This window comes from Cavia porcellus, unplaced genomic scaffold, assembly GCF_034190915.1.
Source record: "Cavia porcellus strain 051 isolate PalLab524CR breed Dunkin Hartley unplaced genomic scaffold, mCavPor4.1 scaffold_5, whole genome shotgun sequence".
Classification (NCBI taxonomy): domain Eukaryota; kingdom Metazoa; phylum Chordata; class Mammalia; order Rodentia; family Caviidae; genus Cavia; species Cavia porcellus.
Genome location: NW_026947488.1, coordinates 25,412,470 through 25,426,038, shown reverse-complemented (window position 1 = coordinate 25,426,038; position 13,569 = coordinate 25,412,470). Strand labels below are relative to the sequence as shown.

Here is a 13,569-nt window from a genome sequence, read left to right as displayed (position 1 = left end):
TGTTGGGTGTGATGGTGCGTGCTTGAAGCTGAGGCGGGAGGACTGTCATGAGTTCAAGGCCATTTTAGTCTGCAGGGTGAGACCTTGTCTCAAAAAAAAGAAAATTCATTTTGTTCTAATGACTAAATGAAATAAGAGAATAAGAGAACAATGCAATTTACTGTGCTTGGCTCACTATGCCCAGTTAAAAATAAAGCTTGGTTTCATTTGTTCCTTATGTATTCCTCCTCTATACTTTCCTATTTGTCTCTTTCCCCATCCTTCTGTGTTTTACCTGTACCATCTCATCCCTTTCTCTACCCACATTTTTTCTGTCTTCCTAATGATGTCAATACTAAGTATGGTGTAGTGCTCAGTTGGGACTTTTGAGCAAAGGTGAATATGAAGGGGCCAGCTGGTAGGAGGTTTCCCATGGACCAGGTAAACAGAAGGACTCAGATGCAAAATTCCACGAGCAGTTGCCCTCATTCTCCCTCATCTCCCTGCCTCTTTTCAGAAAAAGCAAGGTCGAATTACGTTTGATACCATGGACTTCACTGCAGACAAGGTAGGCATAGCTCTAACCTTTTTTATGGATTTTCTCTTTGCTGCATTATCTGGAAGAGGCATTGGACTGGGCATCAGGAGAGTTAGTTTTCATCCAAGCTGTACCACCAGTCCAGTGTGTCCTCCCTGAGCAAACCACTCAAGTTTTCTCATCTATAAAGTAGCTTATGACGGTGATACTGTTCATCCCTGACATTCTAAGGCTATGAGCATCCCTGAACCAATTGTCACTATAGCTGAGCAGAACCAGTTGGATAGAGATCCTGGGCTTGGACCTGTGGAAAAACAACAGAAAGCGAAGTGAGGACTTGAGAAGATTAGACAGAGGAGAAAGAAGGCTGGTAGTAGGAAAAGCCATGGCCAGTATGTGAATTCTGGTTCTACCCTAAACTATCCAAATGAGGTTCGGCACACCTATCCCCTACCTGGGTATGAGATACCATTCAAAAGTTTTTCCATTCTAGCCAGTCTTGGTGGTGCATGCTTGTAATCACAGCATTTTGGAGATTGAGGCAGGAGGATCACCATGAGTCTGAGGCCAGTGTGGGCTACACCATGGGCTCAACGCCAGCCTGAACTACGTAGTGAGACCCTATCTCAATTAGCAGAAAGTTTCTGTTCTGATGAGGTAATGTCATGTCCATGTGAGGCTCTGGGATGTACAATTAGTTCTCTGAATTTCAAATGTAATTGTAATCTTTCTCACTTTATCTACCAAATCCTAAATATGAAATTACAATTTAAAATCCAATGTTAAATTTAATATTGTTAAATAAAATAAATCTCCCCTATTTATAGGGAGATCTGAAGTTCTCACTAATACAGACCTGACTTGACCCTGGTCTGGAGTAAACATGTTGGTTTTTCTCTTAGGGAAAAGGGAAAGAACAGAACTTTAAAGCTGGTTGTAGGCCCACCGGTGCCCATCTCTTGCCCCTGCTCTTACTCCCTTGGGGCCCAGTCTATGGCTTCTGTTGTCAGCATCTCCTGGCTTCAGATTTCTCATATCCCGTCATGCATGAGGCTTAATTATATAAGTCATCCAAATTCTGAATTTCTTCAGTTTTTCAGCCAGGGTCTGACACTGGGTGTTGTTGAAGATTACCTATATTTTACATGAGGTAACAGGGCCTTATCTGGGAACCACAGAATCCTAAGGCTGAGAGCAGTTCTCTGCATATCAGCCGAGGGAGAGAACAGGGCACAGAGGAAAAATTCACTGTTATAGACAGCCTGTAGGTGGAGGTTCAGTGAATCATATCTGCCTAGCATCAGCACAAAGAAGGTGGTGGTAACATAGACAAGGGCAAAAGTTTACCTTATTAGAGTATGATTGTATAGAGTGAATGTGGCAAGGTTCCATGAGCCCTGGGGTCAGGAGCCTTGGCACATGGAAGATCTATTTGTAATCCTGCCTGTTTCTTTAATTCTCAAGTGAGTAATGATTCTTGGACTAAGTGTGGATGCAATGAAATGGGCATGTAAGATGCCTGGCACACGGAGTTCTCAGTTCATGCCCATCATTGTTATAGTGGAGAACAGGAAAATATATAAGCAGTAGCTCATGGGGGATACTGCTGGATCTTGTGTTTCACTCTGATCTCCTCTCCCTAGGGTCACTTCCCTCCAGAGGCCATTCAGATCTTGCAGAAGCAGCCTTCCTGGAGGGAGGAACATGAGATCCAAATGCTGTGCAACATCCTGCAGGCTCTGGATAGCTTCCGAAACTATACGGTGCCTCTGCAGATGCTCCTGGCTAAGGTCATGCGCTTTGAACGGTCAGTGTAAGGCACAGCCATTGGACCCTGGGCTCGCCTGGACAGAGAGAGCCCAGCTTTGAAGATGTACTGTATCAGTCCATCCCACCCTGCTGCAGGGAATCAGCCATGATGCTGTCAGTTCACCTGGGTACTAAATTTTGCAGGAGTAGCAATTTATCTTTCACTCATGGAGAATCTTCCTATAATTAAAGAGACACTGAAGCTAGGAAGGTCCTGGTAGAACTCTGAAAGAATCTGGTCCAATTTCTTCTCACCTCTCTCTCTCTCTCTCTCTCTTTCTCTCTCTCTCTCTCTCTCTCTCTCTCTCTCTCTCTCTCTCTGTGTGTGTGTGTGTGTGTCTTGCTCTGTGTCTCCCTCTTTCTGTTTTTCTTTCTGAAGCAGTGTCTTGTTATGTAGCTTAGACTGACCTTGAAGTCACCGTAGCACAGACTGCCCTTGAACTCATGATGATCTTCCTGTGTCTGCCTCCTGAGTGCTAGGGTTATACATGTGTACCACCATAGCTGACAAATTCTCTCATTTTTCGAATGAATAAACTAAGGTCAGTAGGCATTGACCTAGTTGCCAGTGCCTTAGTCCATTTTTGGTTGCTAGTAACATAATAACACAGACTGGGTAAGTTATAAAGAAAGGCTGCTTATTTTAGTCATGCTATAGACCAAAGTCGAGAGGCCACATCTAATGTTAATAAACTTTGTATTGGTAGAGTCCCAAGGCATCCTATGATAGGAGACAGGAAGAGCATATTTATACCTTCTGATCTTTCTTCTATTTTTTTAAAGGTTTTATTGCCCACTTACCAGTGTTGGTTCATAGAAAAAAAAATTTAAGATACCAAACTGTCCAGCAGATAGTGTTGACCTTTTTGATTCAATGTGGTGACGTTATTATGGCCTTCATGCAGAATAAATGTGTGACATCTTGTGACCACCATACAGAGTAAATACGTGGCAGTTCATATGCAAGCTCTTATATTTCTAGCTTGGTCCCCCTCCAGTGTCTTTATCATGAGTTTTTGTCCAAATTCATTGAGAAATGGGATAATTTTGCTTTTGTTTCTTGGCAAGAATTGCTTAATTCTGAAAGTCTTGTGAGAAGACATGCTCAGGATGTGAGGCAAGTACAGACACCATGATAGCTAACAAAAACAGAAGACTTCTCTTATAAGGCCACGGTAGTCCATCATGGGGACCCCACCCTAATGACTTTGTCTAATTTTTGGGGATATGTGTTTGAGATTGAACTTAGGGTGTTGCTCACACTAAGCACAGTGCTGTGACACTGAATACATCACATCCCCAACTTTAATCTTAATTATTTCCCAAAGATCCTACCTATAAACATCACAATAAGCTTCAATTTCTACCATCTTAACACCTCATGAGAGGATTAATAATATAAGTTTTGGAGGAGGACAATCCATATTTAAACCATAGCACCCTGATAGTAAATAGCAGAATCAACACTCAAATCCAGGCCCTGAAATCCAGAATAGATCACAAGTGATTGTAAAATACATAGGTAGGTACTAGAACAGAGTCTGTGAACTTGAATGAGAGAAGAATTTAATTTCATATTCATTAACCTCTAAATGAAGTTTATCATTTGCTTCTATTATGAATGCAGGCAACAGGCTACTATAATATTAGCTAAACTTGTATCTTTTTCACCAAAAGAAAATACAGATATTTTCAATTCATGTTCAAGTTGTTACAGGTTTTATGAAAAATAATTTATGTTAATCACATCTTCAAAATAGGATATTTACTGATCTTCTGCTAGATCTTGTTATTCAGTGCTTTAGTAAAATGCACATACATTGTTAATTCCCAAATTAGGGTTTTTAAAAACACTTGTTAGGTGTCATCCTTCTGGATTTTAATTTTATACTGTGAAGCTTCCACTAGACTGTCAAGTGGTCTATGGCTCAAGAAGTGCCATATAAATACTTTGTGCTAGAGATGTCTAAGAGATCGTGTAGAAATACTGCCATTGCTGGGACATCTCAATGGCTTCATAGGAACACCCTAAGAGGACATTTAGATTAGCTCTGTTCGGGAAATTCAGGATTTAAGATCAAGAGAAGTTTGTACCCTGATATCCTTCATGGTGACTGTAGTCTACCCTGTAAACATACCTTCCATAGGGTAGGACCCTACAGAACTGGAACAGGGCTTTTTATGACCAGTGCAGGATCCTTTAGGGAAAGCTGGCTTGGTCAGAAGTTATAAAAGAGGTTGTTTTTTGTTTGTTTTGTTTTTGTTGTTTTGGAGACAGGTCTAGGCTGGCCTGAAACTCACTATGTAGTTCAGGCTGGCCTTGAACCCAAAGCAGTCCTCCTCCTGCCTCAGCCTCCCAAGTGCTGGGATTTGCCAAGTAGAGGTGTAAACCATGACACTCCAACCAGAAAGAACTATTTATTTCATTCTAGTCCAGGGAAAACGAGTGGATTATCACTGTCTGTAAAGATTCCAAAACAGGCAGAGTGGTGTCAAAAGAAAAAGACTTATGGAGCTAGAAGCTCAGGAATTTGGTGCCACATCTGCCCCAGTATGACCTTAGGCAAGCCCTTTAACATTTACAAACATCAGTATCCTCATCGGTGAAATAATAAAAATATGGATTGTCTGGATTACATTAAGAATAATAAGACTTAGAATTGGTAACTCATGTTCATGAAAACTCCTGGGATAGTTCTTCAGCTTCAGGCTCAGTTGTATTACCAGGACCCATTGGGTGGTGGCTTCTTGCTTCTCTTCTCTTCCCTTCTCTTCTCTTGTCTTCTTTTCTTCCCCCCCTACTCCTCTGTTACTTTCTGTCACAAGATACGGTCTTGCTAAGAGCTAAATTGCCCAGGTTGGACTCAAGCTTGTGACCCTCCTCCCCACCCTCCTGAATAGCTGGAACTACAGCCAGGCACCTCCACAGCTGGCTTCTCCCTGTCTCTTGACACTTTGCTCATATAAATCTTCTCAGCCAGCCTCTCCCCTCATAGTGGTGAGACGGCTGCCATGGTCACAGCTCCTTGGCTTCCATCTTTCCATTTGTACTCTAATGAGAAAAAAAGATACCTCTTTCTAGTCATTCAAGTCAGAGACTCAGGGTTTTTCCTGAGCTTGACTGGCCTTTCCTCGAGTCATCAGTAAAGTCTGAATTTAAATCCTAGTTTTCTCTAGGCCTGGATGCCTTTCTTTTAAGAATGCCCAGTGTTGGGTAGTGAGCTGCTAGGGGATCATGAAACTATCTATCTCTTTTCCAGGCATGTTCATCTTTTTTAATAGATAAAGGAAACCAAGGATCAGAGGGCTTGTGAGATACTCAGTGTCATATAGCCAAGGGAAGAACAAGGATTTGGAGCCCAGTCAGATTGTAATGCAGGTGTTTGTAATCATCTAGCTGCTCTGCTAATCCATCCGTTGCTTTCAGTGTCTCTTCCCTCATTTATTCAACTGCTGTTCCCTGAGCATTTACCATGTGCCTGAGCCCAGATAGCACTAAACCAGACCAACAAAGGCTCTCCTTTCTAAAGGCTTCAGTCTAACAGAGGCAGGTAGCTGAACAGGTGTTAGTGAAGTTATCCGGCTTTATGGGAAGGGACTGTGCTGTTCTGAAGTGTCTTCTCATCTGAGTCTGTGCTTTCAGAGCTCAAGGAAAAGGGAACTCTTCACAGCATGAGCAGGCCTCCCTGTTGCTGGTACATCAACTATCTATGGTCTTTCCCCAGGTTTGGACGCAGGCGTGTAATTGTCAGGAAGGGGCAGAGGGGCAGCAGTTTTTACTTCATCTACTTAGGGACGGTTGCAATGACAGAAGACGAAGATGGAAGCAGTGCCTTCCTAGACCCCCACCCAACACTGCTGCAGAAGGGCAGCTGTTTCGGGGTAAGTTCAGAGGAGGGGCCTGACTTCTAGGGGTGGAGCTGGGGTGAACAGGAATCCTGCTCAAACTTCTTAGCCAGGCCTGGTTGAGCCCCAGTGCCTTTATCTGTCAAATCCTGAATGAGTTGGACCAGGAAATGTTCAAAGCCAACCTCTTCACCTGATGTTTAAGGAATATGTTACCTGTGTAACCCTCGAGACACAGTGACTCTACAGTACGGCCTCTCCAGCTTCCTCTCCTCTGGCCTGTCCAGGCTATTCCCTCTTTTTCCACCAGGAGCAGATAAAGGAGGAGGCACTAGAGGAGAAGCAAGGCGGGAGCCAGGGAGCCTGCAGTCTGGAGGGAGATGTTTCAAGAGGGAGAAGAAGCAAAGACATGTGCAGGGATGTGAGCAGAAAGCCAGAGGTTGCCTCACACTTGACCCTGTTCCTGTCCACCCAACAGGAGCAGGGCCTTCAGAGTGCATCAGTAAGGTGGGCCACCGTGGTCTGTATGGAAGAGACGGAGTTCCTGGTTGTTGACCAGGAGGACTTCCTTGCTAACAAGCTGAATGAGGAAATCCAAAAGGAGAATCAATATCGATTTGAATTGTTCAGGTAACTCCACTTCATTCAACATCTTTCTCCCTTTTTTTACTCATTAGTGCTTGGCTTTTTCTGAGGCTTGGGAACAGCACCAGCCTGAGTGCCTTTGTCACTGCCTGGAATGTTCTGAAAAAGCAACCTGCCACCCAACTTTTCTGTCTAGCCAAACTCGTACTGTCCCTTCAGGTCTCACCTCAATTGACTTCCTTGTGGGGTAAAAAGAAGACCAACTGATAAGACTGAACACTTGCTGGCCAGGCAGAGTGATAAACACTTGTCACACCTAATCTCACAATCCATGAAAATAAGAATATTTTCCTCACTTTATAGGTGAGAGATGCAAGGCTTAGGATTCAGAAGTCCTTAGGCCTCACCATCATGCTACTGTATTAACCAAAGTGTCCTCACCCCAGGATGAAAAGGGTATCCCATCTATGCCTCCCATATCCTGATTTTGTAGGGGGGGACTACTGAGAATCGAACTCAGGACCTTGTACTTGCCAGACAGGCATTGTGCCACTGAGCTGTATCCTGCCCTCTGCCTTTTTTTTTTTTTTTTTTTTTTTTTGGTCTTTTTGAGACGGGTTTTGCTCTGCAGTTCAGATTGGCCTTGAACTCACTTTGTGTTACAGAGTGGCCTCAAACTCATAGTGACCCTCCTGTCTCAACCTCCTGAGTGCTGAGACTACAGACATGTGCCGCTACACTCAGCAGTCCTGTGTTTTTACTCCTCCCAAAATAAAACTCCATCTACACTGTAATTTTTTTTTTTTTTTTTTTTTTTTTTTTTTGGTACTGGGGACCAAACTCATGACCTAGTACTTGCCAGGCAGACACTTACGCCGCTGAGCTAAGCCCCCACCTATAATTCTTGATTGCATAATAATTTTCTTTATACTGTTGTTTGTATTCCCTGTTAGACAGTAAGCAATGTATGGCAGGGACGGATTTGTCATTTCACTATTGTATTTCTCATGTTGTTATTGTGCCAGGCACATGCAGATGTTCAACAAATAAATGTTGAATAAATCAGTAATGGCATAAACAGTTTCAGTCATATGTTGGCCTGAAAGTAAGGACCTTAGTTATGGGAACTATATGTAACAAAGAAAAAAAAACCCAGCAACAACAAAATCTGGAATTCATATATAGCAGAAGATTTTTTTGTTTTGATTGCTTTTATGAAAGGCCAAATAAGGATATATAAATAAAATCTCATTTAGCTATTCTTTAGGAATTTGCCTTTATGTAAAAGAATAAAAAGTCAGTGAAACATCTGCAGTAGTTCTAAAAATACTGGTTGCAGCTATAGAGAAGTGTGATGGAGAAGGGGGGTTGGATCCTGTGACTGGGACCAAGAAGGGCAGAGACAAAATGGATGGGTCCTGGAAAAGGAAGGATTTAGTTTTGAAGGGAGGAGCTATTCCATATTTTCAGACTGTGAAAAAGTAAGTCTAACCTGTTATCTCTGCTCCTAGGCTTGTTAAAAGGAAAATTCCATAGACCAATTACATTTATTGGTTTTATTTGAGCAAAATAAAGCAAATTTGATAATAAGGCAATTCTCAGAACCAAACCAGGTTCTGAGAACTCCAACCAATAATGTGATCAGACATCATTTATAGGAAAACAGAAATGAGGCATAGAAAACAACATAGTTGGCTACAATCTAGTCAGTCATCCAGTCAACTGGTTACAGTTTAACTAGTTAACTGATTAAACAGTTAACTGGCTATGCAGGCCTTCTGTACCCACTTAGTTCTGTTACTAGGATTAGACACTGTTGGTTTGCTCTCTGAGCCCAACACAGTTACCCACCCCAAATTCATGGCTTCCTGCAAATTCTGTTTAACAGGTTTATCAGCAGAGTAAGATTGAACAGGTTGCTTAATTTCTCTGAACTTTACCCTATTGCTGGGTAAGAGGACATGATAACACTTCTTTCCCAAACTAGAAAAGGTAGGAGGTGAGGCCCGAGTTAACTTGAATTTAGCCCTAAATTAACCTTGGGTCCACCTGTGCTAATTCAGCCTGAGTCAGTTGAGTTCCGAGCACATAACCTGTTGACGCTGAGAGAATCTAAGATAATTGTCAGCATCCCCATTGGCCACATGTGAGGGAAAACAAGCCTGTGATTGGTGGTGGTGGAGTTCAGTGGAAAGAAGGGTCACTGTGGTATACCTCTGATCATAGGAACAGCAAGGCAAAAAGAGAGAATGTCGATGTCCCCTGACTCCCTAGGCCCAAAGCCAGTAGGACAGAGGGAGGTGGGTGGGATGGACTGCCCGAGCAGGACCAGGACTTCTGGGCCACGAAATAGAGTGACCAGTGAAGTGAAGTAGGAGCTATCCTAGCCATGTTCCTGAGAATAAGTCTAGCTTAGTGAACCACAGAGCGTACGGTGGATGTCCTGTCACCTGCTCAGACTCAGCAGGTTCACTTGAGATTTGGGCAACTCGAAGAAGAGACACAGAATTGTGAACTAAATTAGACATCTTTATTCAAATGCTCAGCTAGGTTTCATCTGGTTAGGCATTCTTGTCATCCCAGCTACTGTACATTTGCAGCAGTCCTTGGCCACTGTCTCCCTTTCTTGAAGCCATCCTCAGCTGCTTAGCCTACATTTACATCAAAATACACAAAGGTGGCTATGTGCCTGTAACAGCCTTGGTTATATGAGTTATTTACATTGGCCAGCAGTGTCTATAGAAGTTATTTACTTTAGGATATTGAGAGAGATGCCTGCCGTGGGATCCTGTTGACAGAACCCACTGTCTCCTAGACCCCCTTCAACCCACAGCCTGATCCAAAGTAGTGAGTTCAAGGCCAGCCTGTGTTACATAGCAAGAGCCTGTCTCAAACAAACACCGAAAAGAGTAGGAGAGCATGTTCCCTTTTGGTGCTAAGGTCTAGGCACCTTGTGTCATGCAGGGTGATGAATTCTAACAAGATTTTCCCTGCAGGAACATGGATCTGTTTCAGTCATGGTCTGATGAGAGACTCCAGCTGCTGGTAACCCTAGGCAAGATAGAGAAATTCTCATATGGGCAGCTGATCACAAAAGACTTGGTAGAGTCATCATGTGTCATATTTATCTGCAAGGTGAGAAGTTCAATGCTAACAGTGGTGGGGTGACACTGGGAAGAACATGCCTAACCTAATGTCTTGTGGCAAACTGTTTCACAACACATCCAGTTCACTTCATATTCTGGCCACTTTCATCCTAGCTGTCAAAGGTAGATGTTAAAAAAAAAATGGTAAAGAGGCTGGGGATTTAGCTCAGTGGCATAAGCATCTGTCTTGCAAGTGTGTGGTCCTGAGTTCGATCCCTGGTACCGATTTAAAAAAACAAACAAACAAAGGTAGATGTTACATTTTGACCTTCCTGCCTCAGAGAGTTGCTGTGAACTTTGAGATATACAGTATTTCCCTCACTAATGGGGTACGCATTCCAAGACTTCCTGTGGATGTCTCAAATCTTAGGCAGTACCTAACTCTCTTATGTTATTTTTTCCTATACATACCTGTCGATGATAATGTTCACTTTATAAACTAAGCATCATAAGAGATTAATAATAACCAATCACAAAATAGGACATTATAGGATCATAAAAGTTATGCAAATGTGGTCTCTCTCAAAATTTATCTTGTACTGTACTTACCCTTGTGATGATATAAGATAATAGTTAAAGAAAGAAGCCTCTCTTTGATGTATTTGAATTGCCAGCATCAGTACTGTAACTCTTGGTGCCGTTATTGCTTGAACACAAATGCTGTGATACTGAAACGGGAGATAAACGGGATCTCAAAGCCACCCAGACACGGAGTAGGAGTAAAGGGTGTCTTTATATTTTGGTGTGCCGTGGGGGACTAGTGTCCACCCAAGAGTCCCAAATAGGGTCTTTGCTTTCACTTTTATATAGTTCTTATTTTATAGGGCAACCTTGTATTGGCAAACTAGTGTCAGGTGTGGTTATAGAAGCACAGGTGAATGATTGGGAGGGAGAGTGGAGAATTCTGGCAGAACTCTTCAAATCTGTTACGCTCCCACTAACATTGTATTATAGCTGTATCTGTACATGGCTGAGGTCATAACCATCAATTTTTTTCAGCGAGCTTAACTGTATAATTAACCCATAGTTGCCCAATTTTACCTCTCTCAATATTATGTCAATCTGATAATGGAGGCAGCTACGAAGTGACTTGACAAAGGTATGATTTCACATCCCAGTAGGACAGAGAGGATGGTAGGAGATTTAATCATGCTATTCAGATAGTACATAATTGGCAAGACATAGTGGTGCACACCTTTAATACCACCTCTCAGCAGGCTGACAGGCTGGAGCATTACCATGAGTTGGAGGCCAACCTGGGTTTTATAGTGAGTTCAAGCCAATTTGAACTACATAGTGAGATCCTGTCTCAAAACAAAACAAAACAAAATGAAACAAAACATCTGGGCATGGTGGTGCATGCCTGTAGCCCCAGCAATTGGGAGGCTGAGGCAGGAGGATCACTGTGAGTTTGAGAGTGACCTGGGCTCTGTAGTGGGTTCAAGCCCAATCTGAACTGCATAGCAAGACTCTGTCTCAAAACAAAAACAAAACCAAAATGAAAAAATACACAATTTAAAATTTATTAATTGCATAGTTCTGGAATTTTCCATTTACTATTTTGGACCACCATAGATCTCAGATAAGATCCTTGGGAAAACTTCCTGTGACTTATCTCATTCCAACCTCAAAATATTCTCCTTTTACAGAGGAGAAGCTGAGGCACCGGAAGATTGAGTCACTATTGAAAATCCTATAGTTGATGAGGGGCAGAGGCAAGGATGAACTCAGGCCCATTTGACTCCAGAGCTCTTCCTGGGAGCTGGGATTTAAGTTGACCTTTCTGTCAGTGCCTTACATGTGTTAAAAGTTTTTGCCAAGTTCGTGACACATTGGTACAAGATCTGGAAGGATACGAAGATGGAAAAGACTCCCTCTCTGTATACTTCCTCCACTAAATTCTGAGCACAGACAAAGCTGTCAATGCCAGGTACCAAGTGGTAGGTGGAAATTACAAGTTCTCCAGAAGATGGAGGCCTTAAAGATTGTGTGGAGAGGAGGTGGTGGGAGGATGAACCTTGATGTATTGAAACCTGAAGAAGGGGCAAATTGATTGTGTTCTGGAGCTGGCTTGTACTTCCCCACAAGAATTGATTGTTAGATTTTCAGGAATCTTGTGGGTTGGTAAATACAATAATATTAAAGCCAAATGGTATAAGCCTACAGTTAAGTTATATTATAAAGACGCTTACAAAATACTAGGAGCTCATCATTTTCTAATGTTATTGAATTGAATTTATTATTATCTATGTCTTTGAGATTGTATTTTTAATAACTACATGTTAGAAATGCTATATAAATGTGTTTATCTCTTCCCAACTCCACATTTAGTGACCTCACATTGATGGTTTGAAATTAACCATGGCAGGAGTATTTACATAGTGAAAATCAGCAAATACCCTGTTAGGTCTTGGTTTACGGCTTTGCTGGTGGTCTTAGAAAGTAACGAGCGGGGCATGGTGGTACATGCCTGTAATCCAGCAGTCAAGAGGCTGAGGCAGGAGGATTGCCATGAGTGTGAGGCCAGCCTGGGCTGTATTGTAAGATCAAGGCCAGTATGAACTGTATAACAAGCCTATCTCAAAAAAAAAAAAAAAAAAAAGATAGACTGGGTCTGCAGCTTTATATTGCAAAGACAGAATTTTAGGAAATATCCTTGTAGATTTAGGAACTATATTTGATGCATTGTAGAATTTAATAATCGGGGGTTGGAAATACAGCTCAGTGGCATGGTGCCTACCCAGCAAGTGCAAGGTTCTGAGTTTGATTTCTAGTACCACCCCAAAAAAGAACCTATAATTGATGAACAATTGAAATTCTGACATACATATAATTTCAGTATAGTGAATATAATTCATGTGAAGGTGAGAAATAAACAGTAGATCACAAATAGGATTTAATAACATTAAATTTATTGAGAAAAGAGTGGATTGGGGAAGCAGGAGTGGTGCCATTCACCTGTGATCTCAGTACTTGGGAAGTTGAGGTAAAAGAATTGCGGTTTGAGGTCAGTCTGTACTACATCTTAGTGAGACCCTGTCGCAAACTCTATACCCCCTACTTTTTCTTTTTCACATTTTTGTTTTGAATTCTAAAAAAGAGATTGGTAATGATTCAATCTCTCTCATTCTAGAATCTGCACGGGAGTAAGTGCCACACAGGTCACTGTCATACAGGGCTGATTGGACCTCATTCTGAGAAAAGTAATAGAAGTCAACAAAGTATCAGCTAGCTGGTAGAGGGCTTTGGGCCAGCAGATGAGTTTAGTTTGTCTATTATATTGTTTCACTAAAATCTGATTGATTGATTAATTGATTTTTGAAACAGGGTCTCATTATGTAGTTCACACTGGCCTGGACTCACTGTGTAGCCCAGGCTGGCCTTGAACTCACCATGATCTCCTGGCTCAGCCTCCTGAGTGCTGGGATTACAGGCATGCATCATCACACCCAGCTGATTTAATTGCGAATGCGAAGATTTTCCATGAAAAGTCTGATTTCTAGCTTTGAGAATTCAGAACAGGAAACAAGCTATATTCTACTGTGGCCCTCTGCCTGGAATTGAAAGCCCCTGCCTATTCTAAAAGGATTACTCTTTTTTTTCTTACTTTTATTTTCCCTTGAATTTTTTTTCCTCTGCAAAACCCAGCAGTTCCAAATACTGTAA

At 42.1% G+C, this 13,569-nt stretch overlaps 1 protein-coding gene across 2 annotated transcripts in view; it reads left to right on the top strand.

The window, feature by feature from the left end:
• Positions 1-13,569, top strand: part of Cnbd2 (cyclic nucleotide binding domain containing 2) — a 73,552-nt gene that overhangs the window by 22,326 nt on the left and 37,657 nt on the right. For both annotated transcript variants that reach the window (XM_063248437.1, XM_063248438.1), the window contains exons 4-8: positions 497-547; positions 2,161-2,324; positions 6,052-6,208; positions 6,651-6,802; positions 9,754-9,892. In XM_063248437.1, the coding sequence (XP_063104507.1) occupies positions 497-547; positions 2,161-2,324; positions 6,052-6,208; positions 6,651-6,802; positions 9,754-9,892 (663 nt within the window). The remainder of the gene's footprint in view (positions 1-496; positions 548-2,160; positions 2,325-6,051; positions 6,209-6,650; positions 6,803-9,753; positions 9,893-13,569) is intronic.